This window comes from Eurytemora carolleeae, unplaced genomic scaffold, assembly GCF_000591075.1.
Source record: "Eurytemora carolleeae unplaced genomic scaffold, Eaff_2.0 scaffold789, whole genome shotgun sequence".
Classification (NCBI taxonomy): Eukaryota; Metazoa; Arthropoda; class Copepoda; order Calanoida; family Temoridae; genus Eurytemora; species Eurytemora carolleeae.
Window position 1 is genome coordinate 78,976 of NW_019396727.1, and position 13,883 is coordinate 92,858.

Genomic DNA, 13,883 nt, shown 5'->3' on the forward strand with positions numbered 1-13,883 from the left:
CAAATATATTTTTATGAACTCACGTAAAACACTTCTCAATTTCCTCCGGAGCCCTCATAAAGATGGATCATGATCATTTATCACATTCACAAACCCCTATCCCAAGTTCCCAACAGAAAAGTGTCCCTTATCCCAACAGAAAAGGGTAACATAACAAATAAGGGTTGAATTACTCCCTTTCAACATAATAATAAGCCCAACTGTAACAAGGGTAAGAAAATCCAAGTTTTTAAAATCTGAAAACCGAAGCATTTTTCACACAAAATTACAGACAGGCCAAATTCACCAAAAACTATTTAAGGTTGTAAATTATGGATGAGATAAAAGTTAGAAATTTTTTCTGTTTTGAGTTTAGGAAAAAATCAGGGCTTGTGTGAATCTGTGTGTAAAATAATTATTAAAAATCAACGGATGTGAGAATTTAGACCTTAAAACAGACACCAAGTATAATTAATAATCTGATTAAAACTTAAAGAGACAGCAAATAATTTGCAATGCTGAATAAAATATACTAACATAAAAAGCCTTATTTTTCGGATGATATAAAAAATATAACTTTCTAGGCTATTAGTTACATTTCCGTTGTGAAAACATGTTCTCTTTGTGTACATTGTAAAAGAAAATATTTTGAAAATTTTCAAAAATAGAATTTTGATAGATGCAAATTTTTGAAAATTCGATCATCCATAAACGCGAGGTTCCACAAAAAATTTGGTCATATCGGTTCAGCCGTTTTGATGTTTATTGGATACAAACGGACAGACAGCCAAGCAATGATAGATATATTGTAAAAGTTAAGATAAGTTTTTGGTTTTCTTTACTCCTCCATACACAGTGTGTTCTTGACATTCAATTCATCAAATACACTCATACACTTATAGATAGGCAAAATATAGATAGATAAACATATAGACTTGCCATACTCATCCAGTTAGACAGATATATATAGAAATAGACATAGATAGATATATAGATAGATAGTATAGATAGATACTTATAAACCAAATTTTGACAAAATAATATGTTTCAAAAAATGTACATTTTATCATAAATAGATAGATAGATACAAAATTTTAAAAATAGTCTATATATTTTACAAAAAGTAAAGATCGCTCTAAAATTATTATTAAAAGAAATTTTACTTGTGACCAATGACTTTTTTCTTCAAAACGTATTATTTTAGGACTTGGACTTGTGTTCCTGGCATATCCTAATTCTGTTCTACGGTTTTAATATATTAGGACCTGGACTTGCGTTCCCGGCATATTCTAATGCTGTTTTAAAGTTTTAATATTTTAGGACCTGGACTTGCGTTCCTGGCATATCCTAATGCTGTTTTAAAGTTTTAATATTTTGGGACCTGGACTTGCGTTCCTGGCATATCCTAATGCTGTTCTACAGTTTTGATATTTTAGGACCTGGACTTGTGTTCCTGGCATATCCTAGTGCTGTTCTACAGTTTTGATATTTTAGGACCTGGACTTGCGTTCCTGGCATATCCTAATGCTGTTTTAAAGTTTTAATATTTTAGGACCTGGACTTGCGTTCCTGGCATATCCCAGTGCTGTTTAACAGTTTTAATATTTTAGGACCTGGACTTGTGTTCCTGGCATATCCTAGTGCTATTCTACAGTTTAAATATTTTAGGACCAGGACTTGCATTCCTGGCATATCCTAGAGCTGTTCTACAGTTTTGATATTTTAGGACCTGGACTTGCGTTCCTGGCATATCCTATCTAAAGTTTTAATATTTTAGGACCTGGACTTGTATTCCTGGCATATCCTAGTGCTGTTCTACAGTTTTGATATTTTAGGACCTGGACTTGTATTCCTGGCATATCCTAGTGCTGTTCTACAGTTTTAATATTTTAGGACCTGGACTTGCGTGCCTGGCATATCCTAGTGCTGTTCTACAGATTAGATATTTTAGGACCTGGACTTGCGTTCCTGGCATATCCTAGTGCTGTTTTACAGATGCCTCTGTCACCTCTATGGTCTTGTCTGTTCTTCTTCATGCTCATGTTCTTAGGTATAAAATAGGGTGAAATAAAGATTAAAATATGTATTTTTTTTGTCAAAAAGCATTTGCAACATTTTTGGATTTGTAAATGTCCTAACGTCAACTTATTTAACGATGCTTGAAAAACATTTTTTTTTCGTGCATTCATCTTTTTTAAATAAAATCTTCAAAAAGACTACCCCCAACCTCGTCTCATTATAAAAAAATTTGAAGTCTTTAAAAGTTTTAAAACTGTTTTCTGTTAAAGTTTGAGTTTTTATTAAACTTTGGAAAATTTGTATCCGAAATAAATGGAAAAACGAACCGAAAGGATCGTTTTATAAACGTCAATTTTTAGTGTTCGTTTTTTTATGTTTCCTGTCAAAGTCAAAATTGGGGATAATGTCAGAAAAACAAATGTTTAGAATTAACATTTGGCTTTGTTAGACTATGCCAAGAAATATATAGACCAGGAACCGCCATATCTGATGCGTCAATTCTATGTACTGCAGTGGGAGGAGATCAAAACAAAGAATTCAGGGGCAACGCATCATTTTTGAGGGAAAAGGGCCTCAGGGGTGGGATAAGAATGTATTGCTATTGCATTTTCCATAATGACCAGAAAGCCAAAAATCATTCTTGGTCGCTCTAACTTGATATATTAACTTGTTTTTTGTTGAGCAGTTTACAGTACATAATATGCACATATCTCAGTTGGGCGTTCCTGTATATAGTTCCTTGGACTATGCCTAGTATTGATGTTGACAGAAAGTATATGGTAAAAACGGGATTTAGGTTTGGATTCTCAGTTCTGTACGATGGAGGGATTTATTACTGCTGTTGTTGATGAATTTCCTAAGTATCTCAGGTAAGCTAAATCTACTAAAACTCTCTCTGTATGGCAAACAAATATGTATTAAAAACATAGAGAATAGAATATATAGAGAGGAATTTACTAGAAAAAAGTGTAAAACGGCCATTTTGTTGTACTGTTTCCATACTGCAGGTGTACTTCACATATTTATGCTATATAACCTGTTGGGCCCTGGAATATCATTTTATAGAAAATCTAAAATTATTGTTAAAAGAAAGCCAAATTATGAAGTAGACTGGTTTCATAATTGACCAATGATCATTTCACATAGACTCTATGCCTTCCACTTTACAAACGATGATTTTCCGTTATAAATATATAAATCAAATGATGTTTTTATTCACCTATAAAGTTTATTTAACAGTTTAAAAGATTCGAAATTGAAATGGATAGTCTAGGGAACATACTGTATTAATGTACTCTACTGCATATAATTTGTGAACATTTACATGATTTGTACACTATGAACTCCCTTTCAGGCTGAAAGGGACTGACAAAATTCATACCGAGAGATTCTTTTAATTCCTCTCTATATATTCTATTCTCTATGATTAAAAAATTGGATGAAGTACAATTAATTGTGCAGTTAAACTATATAAAAACTATTGTTTTTGAAAAGAAACGTTGCCATTAATTAATAAAGTAATGTTTTACAATTATCCAATAGCTCCATCGAGTTTTGGATTTTGAAAAAAAACTTAAAATTTAAACAACATTTTTTACTTGACAAAGAAATCGCAAATTTCGATGTCAAGAATACAATTTTTTACGATTACACTCATTTTTATAATTTCAGGCCGCATAAAGAAATCTTCATTGCTTTTGTTTGCTTCCTCTCCTATATCATTGGATTCTCCTGTATTTCAAGGGTAAATATAAAGAAAAATATAATACAGTGAGAACCAGAAAACTCTATAACAAGAAGTCGAATCTTACACTCAATTTTTATGAACATGAGAAACAGAAATTGATAAAGTAATATAACTTACTTACTAGTCGTATTCATATTCTACAGTTTTCTGGGTATTACTGTACTGACAGCTGATCCGCGTGGCAGAAGCACCAAATGCCAATCTGATTGTAGTTTTATTATTTTTCATTGATATTCATATTCGTGTCATCTTGGAAATGGCATAATAGCCTGTTGTAAAGCCTAAATCAAGGGAATTGATTTGGGCGGTTACGCTAGAGAAATAGTAATGCTTTTTAATTATGCAAAGTTATCTTAAAAAGAACAATTTTTAAAAGATACTTTATCTTTACTTTTTACATAATATTTATCCCCTGATCCTAAACATTGTAGATACAGGGTGTCCCACATCAAATTAGACCGCGTCAATGGGTCTAAATTACGATTTGGGGGACAAATCAGAAAATTTAAGAAGAATGAATCATTTTGAAAAATTTAATAAGGCTAATAGAATTTTCTTTTTGCAGAAAGTGCTAGATTTTTCTAGTATTATGTGTGTATTTTGGCATTAAAGATTGGAGATAATCTAATATGATATGGGACGCTCTGTATATGCAGAAGCATGAAAGGATTTATTATAATTTATCTTGCAACCATATTTGTTTAGTATATATATATTTATATATATATTGTAAAGTTTGTCTCGATTCTGTCAGAATTTAATTTAGAATTTTCTTGTCCTATGTTTAATATTAAACAACAGATTCCTAAATCCTGACAAACTCAAACCAGAGGGGATAGTTTAAAATAGAACAAAAACATCGGAAGGGTTTCGCAGATTTTCTGTTTTGGGTAGGAACATTTCTAGCTCCCTTCGCATAATTTATAGCAGACAACATAAAACCAATCATATACTTATTTGAAAACTCGTCTATTTTTTTATTTCTACGTTTTTAAACTTTAATTTTGAGTTGGGAAAATTAAGAACTGATAATAATATAAATAATTAGTAGGGTGGTATCTACGTATTCCAGCTATGTGATGAATACATATGCTGTTAGTGGAATATTAATATATATATTGTAGGGTGGTATCTACGTATTCCAGCTATGTGATGAATACATATGCTGTTAGTGGAATATTAATATATATTGTAGGGTGGTATCTACGTATTCCAACTGTTTGATGAATATGCTGCTAGTGGAATGTCTCTTCTCTTCCTCATGTTCTTTGAATGCATTGCTGTCTCCTGGGGGTTCGGAGCTAGGTAAGCATAAGGAAAATAAACTTTTTTTGTAAAATTATTTGAAAAAATTTGATCTCAGAGCTTATCTAAATTAGATTTTACGCCTAAGTCTGAGAAATGCAAACATGTTGTTGCATAAATTGAAAGCGTTATGATTAAAAAACATGTAAAATTTTGATAAATCACCAACTATTGTTTACAATCGATATTCATATCTTTGCCAATATAGCAGTGAACCGTCCTTTTGCTTAAAATTTATATAAACTCAAAAAAGAATTGATTTTACATATTTTTTTATCTAATTAGAACCTAAAACTAAAGTTTTTTATGCTCAAAATTATTTTTCAAGGGGGGAGGAGGCTAGTAACAATTTTAAAGAAATTAACTATTTATGATTGGAGAGTGAAATATTTGTTGTGTAAACTAAACAGCCCTGGAATGAAGGTCGTCTTTGGTCTTCAATTTAAATAAGACTTAGAATTTTTAAGGATTTTGTGATTAAAATGTTTAAGACACTTTTTAGAACAGAAAAGCAACATTGGAAAAAAAAGTTTCACTGTTTTCTAGTTCTCACTGTAAAGTAGATTGATAGATCGATAGATATATATTTGCTAAATGAAAAAAACTAAGGTTTAAATCACTTTTACTTTAACAGCGAGAAGTTTCTAAGGATTAAAATTAATTGAAAGAGCTTTAAATTAAAGGAAAACTTGGGAAGGGGGGAGATAATGGGGAGGGGGAGACTGTAATGGTTAATAAAAAGGGAGAAAAAGATCGAGCTATGGTACAATTGTTCAAAATAAAACTCTTTGGTCAACATATCCTAGAACTCTTAGCGAAATGAATTTAAGGGTTTTGAAAATGATTCTAGAAAAAAGTTTCTGCACCCCTGTTATACCATACAAAGATAGGTTTCTGGATGAAAATTGAGAAAACACTCGGAGAGAGAATGGAAAAAACTGTTTTTATAAAACTTTTAATTTCTCTTGAGTACAGTTTTTATAAAATTTCTTAAATAATGTTACATTATTTGGTTCAGGCGTTTCCGTGAGGGTATGAAGGATATGATTGGTTACTATCCAAGCTATTTCTTTGTCGCGTGCTGGTCAGTTTTCACCCCAGCTATCTGTGCCGGTATCTTTCTCTTCAAGGTAAGATCCTTTTTGAAAATGATCGTTTTTGAAAATTGAAAAACGAAGAAGTCGTTTTTTGTTTTAGTTCTTCGTTTTGATAACGAAGGTAGGTCGTTTTTTGATCGTTATAGATCTTAAACTACCGTAAACGACGACCCCTTCTTAACGGCCACCCTCCGTTAACGAAAAATAGAATTTTGGTCGGAAAACCTTTATTTCATTACAACCTTAGATCAGAAAACATGTCAGTCGACATTCTTAAAATTTTCTTACTTTTAAAAAAGAAAGGATATCTTTCTCCTCAAGGTAGGATATCTTTTTTTTCAAGGTAGGATATATTTCTTCCAAGGTAGGATATCTTCCTCTTCAAGGTAGGATATTTTTACCTTCAAAACTATATATCAGAATAAGGAGTCAAGGATACTGCTGGGTCACTAAAATTTATGTCAAGATAATTTTGTTTTAGCTTGCTACCTGGGAGAACCTTGTATACCAGGGCTACCATTACCCCTGGTGGGCCCATGCAGTCGGATACTTCATGGCGGGAAGTTCTATGCTCTGTATTCCAGGTAGGACAGTGAAATACTGTACCGTCAGCAAGTTGTACTATGTACAGTTCATACATACATACATGCACAATAAGGCAGATATTAAAACCTATGTCATCGATTATTTTTCGACGCATTCATACATAGTTGATATTTCATAATAGTTTTTATTTGTTTTATATACAATGCACTTAAAAACAGCGATTTTTTTGCTATGTGTCTCTGCCACGTGTAATCATTAAGAACATCGAGAGCAGAGACACCTGGCGGACAAACTAATCGGCGTTTTAAGTGCAATGTTAAAAAACAAATGAAAAATATCAATATATTAAATATCAATCTATTAATGCATCGAAAATAATCGATGATTATAGGTTGTAATATCTGAATGATTTGTTTGATATTAAATTGATTTTTTACAATCAAAGTCGTATGTTGCAATTTTCTCAATTTGTATGGACTCTACGTTCAAGGTACAAGTCGTTTTTAACAATGTTCTCCTTTTAGACGCAACAGATAGAAATATGATTAGAAGAAATTAAAAGCGATTATTTTTCGCCGTAAGCCTATAACCCCCTTTATTTTTTGCGAACACTCCCTTTCACGTCCGGAAAGAACTGTTAAATAAAAATTTACTTTCTGACATACTTGGATAATTTGAAGATTTTAACACGCGTCGGAAAACAGAATGATGCCTTATTTACCATTAAGACTGAAGCTAGAAAAAAAAACTTTAAAAAAGACTGAACAGACTTTCTATAGTTGTTTTGATTCAAACACTCTTTAAAAAGAATCTAAGCAATGTAAAAAGACTAGAAATTATGATGCAATATTACAATATTTGTTAGATACACCTGTTAGAGAGAAAGTATTACTTTATTGGTTTATTGGGGGGAACAAGCACCAGCTATAGAATACAGTACACTACAGAATACACAGCAGCTACAGTATACAATACACTACAGAATACACAGCAGCTACAGTATACAGTACACTACAGAATACACGGCAGCTACAGTATACAGTACACTACAGAATACACAGCAGCTACAGTATACAGTAACTACAGAATACACAGCAGCTACAGTATACAGTACACTACAGAATACACAGCAGCTACAGTATACAGTACACTACAGAATACACAGCAGCTACAGTATACAGTACACTACAGAATACACTACAGCTACAGTATACAGTACACTACAGAATACAGAGCAGCTACAGTGTACAGTACACTACAGAATACAGACCAGCTACAGTATACAGTACACTACAGAATACAGAGCAGCTACAGTGTACAGTACACTACAGAATACAGACCAGCTACAGTATACAGTACACTACAGAATACAGACCAGCTACAGTATACAGTACACTACAGTATACAGACCAACTACAGTATACAGTACACTACAGAATACAGAGCAGCTGCAGTATAAAGTACACTACAGAATACAGACCAACTATAGAATACAGTACACTACAGATATAGATCAGCTACAGTATACAGTACACTACAGAATACACAGCAGCTACAGTATACAGTACACTACAGAATACGGACCTGCTACAGAATACAATACACTACAGATTACAGACCAGGTACAGTATACAGTACACTACAGAATACACAGCAGCAACAGTATACACTACACTACAGAATACACAGCAGCTACAGTATACAGTACACTATAGAAAACACAGCAGCTACAGTATACAGTACACTACAGAATACACAGCAGCTACGGTATATAGTACACTACACAATACAGACCAGCTACAGTATACAGTACACTACAGAATACAGAGCAGCTGCAGTATAAAGTACACTACAGAATACAGAGCAGCTACAGTATACAGTACACTACAGAATACAGACCAGCTACAGTATACAGTACACTACAGAATACACAGCAGCAACAGTATACACTACACTACAGAATACACAGCAGCTACAGTATACAGTACACTACAGAATACAGACCAGCTACAGTATACAGTACACTACAGAATACAGATCAGCTACTGTATACAGTACACTACAGAATACAGACCAACTATAGAATACAGTACACTACAGATACAGATCAGCTACAGTATACAGTACACTACAGAATACACAGCAGCTACAGTATACAGTACACTACAGAATACGGACCAGCTACAGAATACAATACACTACAGAATACAGAGCAGTTACAGTATACAGTACACTATAGAATACAAATACTACGTTACATAAAGAATACACACCAGCTGTAGAATACAGTACACTACACTACAGTTCGCTACAGAATATAAATACTACACTACAGTACAGAAAAAACACCAGCTAAATTATACAGTACACTACAGAATACAATTACTACACTGCAGTACAGAACACAAGTACTGCACTCCAGTACAGAATGCACACCAGCTGCAGTATACAGTAAACTACAGGATACAAACACTGCACTACAGTACACTACAGAATAAAATTGTTACACCACAGTACACTACAGAATACAAATACTACACTACAGTACACTGCAGAATACAAATATTACAATAAAGTACAAAATACAATTACTGCATTGCAGTACATAATACACATTTCAGAACCTACAGTACACTACATAATACAAATGCTATACACTGCAGTACAGAATATACAACATACAGTACACTGCAGAATACACCAGCTACAGTTTAAAGTACACTACAGAATACAGATACTACACTGCAGTACAGAATACACGTTACACAACCTACAATACACTACAGAATACTAATACTAAACTACAGTACAGAATACACAACCTACAGTATACTGATGAAAACAATTCAGAATTACACCATATAGTACGCTATCGAATACAATTATTACAGAATACAAACATAGTAACAACACATAGAAAATATATTTCACTATTATGTAATATGAAATACCTAAAGTACTTCCTTAGATATTTCAAAATAATTTCATAATAATTCAAAATTGGTGCTAGTTTTCTTCATAATCTCGAGCAATAATTTTGTAATATTAGAATGCTTTAAGTTCATAAAATAGAATAGAACTACCGAAACTAATTCGAATTTCTTAATTTCTAACATTCTGTTTATACTTTTAGAACAAGATGTAATTTTGAAATGTTTTCGATATTTCGAAATTTCGATATTTCAATATTTCGATATTTCGATATTTCGATATTTTGATATTTCGATATTTCAATATTTCGATATTTCAATGTTTCGATATTTCGATATTTCGATATTTCAATCTTTCGATATTTCGATATTTCGATATTTCAATATTTCGATATTTCGATATTTCGATTTTTCGATATTTCGATATTTCGATATTATGAACCATATGTCAATGATTATTGATTTTTCAATTAATATTTTTTTGAATGTAATTATTTGTTTAGTTTACGCAATCTGGCTGTGGGTAACCACACCAGGATCTATTCAAGAGGTAAGAAAAAAAGTTATATGCAAATTTTGTTTAAGCTTTTAAATATTCAAAACCTTTAAAAATTATTTAAATATCCTTAATAGGTTACAGTTTCGGCTCTTTAAAGAACTTCATAAGAAATTTAAAATTAAAAAAAGAAAATTCCGATTTAAAAAAAAGAAAGATTTTATTCATGCTTGCTGTATATTTTATCCATACTATCTTTATATTTTATCCATACTATCTTTATATTTTATCCATGCTGTCTTTATATTTTATTTAATATTTTTTTTAGAAAATAGATTTGATTGTTAGTCCCACACTGGACCTGACGGAAATCAGGTAAAATTATCACTTTGACTACGAGGTAAAATTATTTTTTTCCGGCCCCTTCCCAACTCCATCACTTTGCTTTATTGCGATACCATTTGGTATTTTAAAACCCAGCCATATATGAAAAACAAAATTTTTATATGTATTTGTTTCGCAGTTTGCAATCCGAATACATACATTTTCAATCTTCAATCTAAGATTTGTGTTTGTTCAAATCATATAATTTCCCATTGACACTTGTCGATGCCGTTATACCCGCAATGGAATTATGGTTCGATTTCAATTTATTATAACTTTTTTCATATTGTTAAAGGGAGTGAGAACTGATATGCAGTGTTGTGGAAAACTTCTTTCGGATTCATTTGAGTCATATTAAACTTTTTAAAGATCTGTAAATCTTGAGTTTGAGCGCAAATTCGACGTTCAAAACTTTGGGGTTGGATACGTTATGATTATAAGAAACGATATGGTTAGGAACATATTTCTCAAAAGAAATTTGTCAAAAAACCAATGCTAAAATCGATTATTTCGTTTTCATTTTTATATTGAATTTCTTATTTTCTTTGCATTTATTCGCAGATTTCTTCAAATTCTTCAAATGTCGTCTTTCCAATAATAATTCTAGAAAATCTGCAAAAAAATCTTTGTGAATAATGAGAAAATAGAAACTAATAATTGAACAAGATTACTTATTTTTGATGATGATAAGATTAGTTTTTGTTTCTCAACATATTACATATACATAACGTCTATAGTTTATTGTAGAACTTTTTACATTTTATGTCGTCGTTATTTAATAATTTAAAAAAAGCTAATTCTGAAAACGTAGCCACCCCAAAAAGAGGGGATTTTGAATTTCAACGTTGAATTTGCGCTCAAACTCAGGATTCACAGATCTTTAACAAGTTTAATATGTCTCAAATGAATCCGAAAGAAGTTTTCCCCAACACTGCATACTCAGTTCAACCACCTTACATAGACGGTCACTCCCTTTAAATCTTATAAATTAGATATTTTCTCCCTTGTTTACCTAATCCTTAGGAGAAGGTTATAAACAAAATCTAATGTAATTGTATAAGAAAGAATTATTTCACTATTTTTGCTTATTGTAAAAGAAAGAAAATATAATTATTTGCAACATCTTTATTAGGAGTTTAACCCTATAAAGGCTGGGGGTCTGAATCTATGTAAAGCCTGGGATCTATATATCAACATTTTTTTCAAAATTTTTTTTTATTTTAAACTACCCTCACTACCACCGACAAGTTGAAACTTTTTTATCAACATTTATTCAATTATTTATTTTTCAATTCCCCACTACCCTCACTACCACCCACAAGTTGAAACTTTTTTATCAACATTTATTCAAGAATTTTATTTAAATTAAAAACTACCCTCACTTCCACTGATTTTTCAAAATCTTAATTTCAACATTAATTATTTTTTTTCATTTTCAAACTACAGTCACTTCCAAGACAAAAACTTAAGCAAGTCTTAAAGAAAAAAAAGAGGCAATTTAAAGATTTTTAAAGTTGAATTTCTTGCTTAATATATTTTTTTTATCATGATTTTACAAAAAAATCTTATAGTTTTATAAGAAAAGTATCTGCTTACTACCATACATACCTATGTTAATAAAAAATTCACCTATTTTTCAGCAAAAAAAGGCATTTTATACGTTCACCCAAACGCCCCCTCTAGCCTGTTTAGGGTTAAATGGACTGTCGGCGTAATTTCACGCGACCTTGCTATTAAAAATGAATAGCGACGTGAAGCCTACTCAGTTTTTTTTTTATTTTGAGGTCTTATATAAGGGAAGGTAAACTAAACTTTTTATAAAACGTCGGAAAAATATTTTTTTTTATTTGTGATCAAAATTTGTATGTATCTTCCCAACCTAATGCATCAAAAAAAATTTTGCGGAAAAGAATTGAGTTTTTTGCACAAATCCTAATTTTCTCATCCCTACATATATCTTAACAACCTGATCTAATCTAATCTAACAGAATTCATAGTTTGAAATGTCTAAAATCTACTATATTGGGTTGCAAAGATATAAGGAGTAGAATATCAGAGTTTGTGGCAAAAATTAAATTCCTTTGTTCTCAAATAAAAAGTAGAAAAACTTTATCAAAATATATCTTTTGTTTATTTCAGACCTAAGGATAGTAGCGCAGCACAACACTCTAAGCTGACCCATCTTTAAGTACCACAGCGGTATAGATAGTTTACAGGACTGAAACTAGCGAACAACGACACATTTGACCAGTTTAAATCACTGTGATTTGAAATCATTTAACGCTGTAGACTCTTTAACAAGACAATTTACGACATAGTTTGTTTTACCAACTTTATTTTTCATCCTTGTTTATGATACTGACACAGAATATATTAGCTGAACTATAAGTTTTAATAATAATATTATAGAGTTAAAACAATAAGACTGCAAATTAAATAATGAAAATCATTATTTTCGTGTGATTTTCAATTGATTACAAAAATGAAATTAATACAATTTTAATATCACTTCAAGTTTTGCTAATTTTAAATGAAAAATCAAAATGTTTATAATGACTGATAACAAAATGAAAAAAACCTTTTCAATAATTTGAATACAAAGCTTTCATGATAAATTTTGAACCAGAGAACACCGAATTATGCACAAAAAACCTAACTATGCATTTTTAAAATAGTTGTTTTGTAAATATTGTAAATAATGCTTTAACCTTGATCCCTGTGAGTTTTTTAAAGGGTTTCTTGTTAATGGATTTCTAGCTCTTTTTCTTTTTTTCAATTATTTTTTTTTATGTTTTCCAAAATGGACTTTTCCATTATTTTCACTTAGGGACTTTCATGGAGGCTTCTTGTGAGTTTATTTTCTTTTTCGTCATTGCTATATGTCTAATGTAAATATTTGTAAATTATTACTTGCATCAAATATAAAAATTTCGAATCTTTATATCTTTGCAACGTGATGGTGCAAGCCTTTTACTATCTTATTTATGAAAATTTATAATTTGAAACGTCAAAGGTTATGACACTAGATTTCTCAGATAAAAGGATTAGAAAATAAGAGTTTGAGGCGAGTAATAAGTTCCTTTGTATGTTAGTTTTAGCAATTTCTTTTTCATGTTCTAGATGCGATATTTTATCCATCAGTCAAAACCCTTTACTCTATAATAAATGTTTACATATCTTATTGTAATTATGTCTTCCAAAAAATGAGAATAAATGTTTTTACCTTCAAATTTAAAGTGTTTTTGTGAATTGGATTTGAAAATTGAGTTCAATTCTATTTCGATGAAATTCCTGTAAATTGTTTGTAATCACATTTTTACTCAAACTTGTCTTCCAAATCTTAAATGTAAAACCAGTGTCTTGTGCTTGTAACATGCTTT

The 13,883-nt window shown here is 31.1% G+C and overlaps 1 protein-coding gene across 1 annotated transcript in view; it reads left to right on the forward strand.

The window, feature by feature from the left end:
• The window catches only part of LOC111707862 (sodium- and chloride-dependent GABA transporter 1-like), a 30,536-nt gene extending 16,986 nt beyond the window's left edge, over nt 1-13,550 (forward strand). The window contains 9 exon segments of the mRNA XM_023481045.1: nt 1,931-2,029; nt 2,795-2,867; nt 3,670-3,742; nt 4,941-5,050; nt 6,069-6,180; nt 6,629-6,731; nt 10,127-10,173; nt 10,448-10,494; nt 12,643-13,550. Of these exon segments, the coding sequence (XP_023336813.1) occupies nt 1,931-2,029; nt 2,795-2,867; nt 3,670-3,742; nt 4,941-5,050; nt 6,069-6,180; nt 6,629-6,731; nt 10,127-10,173; nt 10,448-10,494; nt 12,643-12,691 (713 nt within the window). The 3' untranslated portion in view covers nt 12,692-13,550.
• The last annotated feature ends 333 nt before the right edge of the window (nt 13,551-13,883 follow it).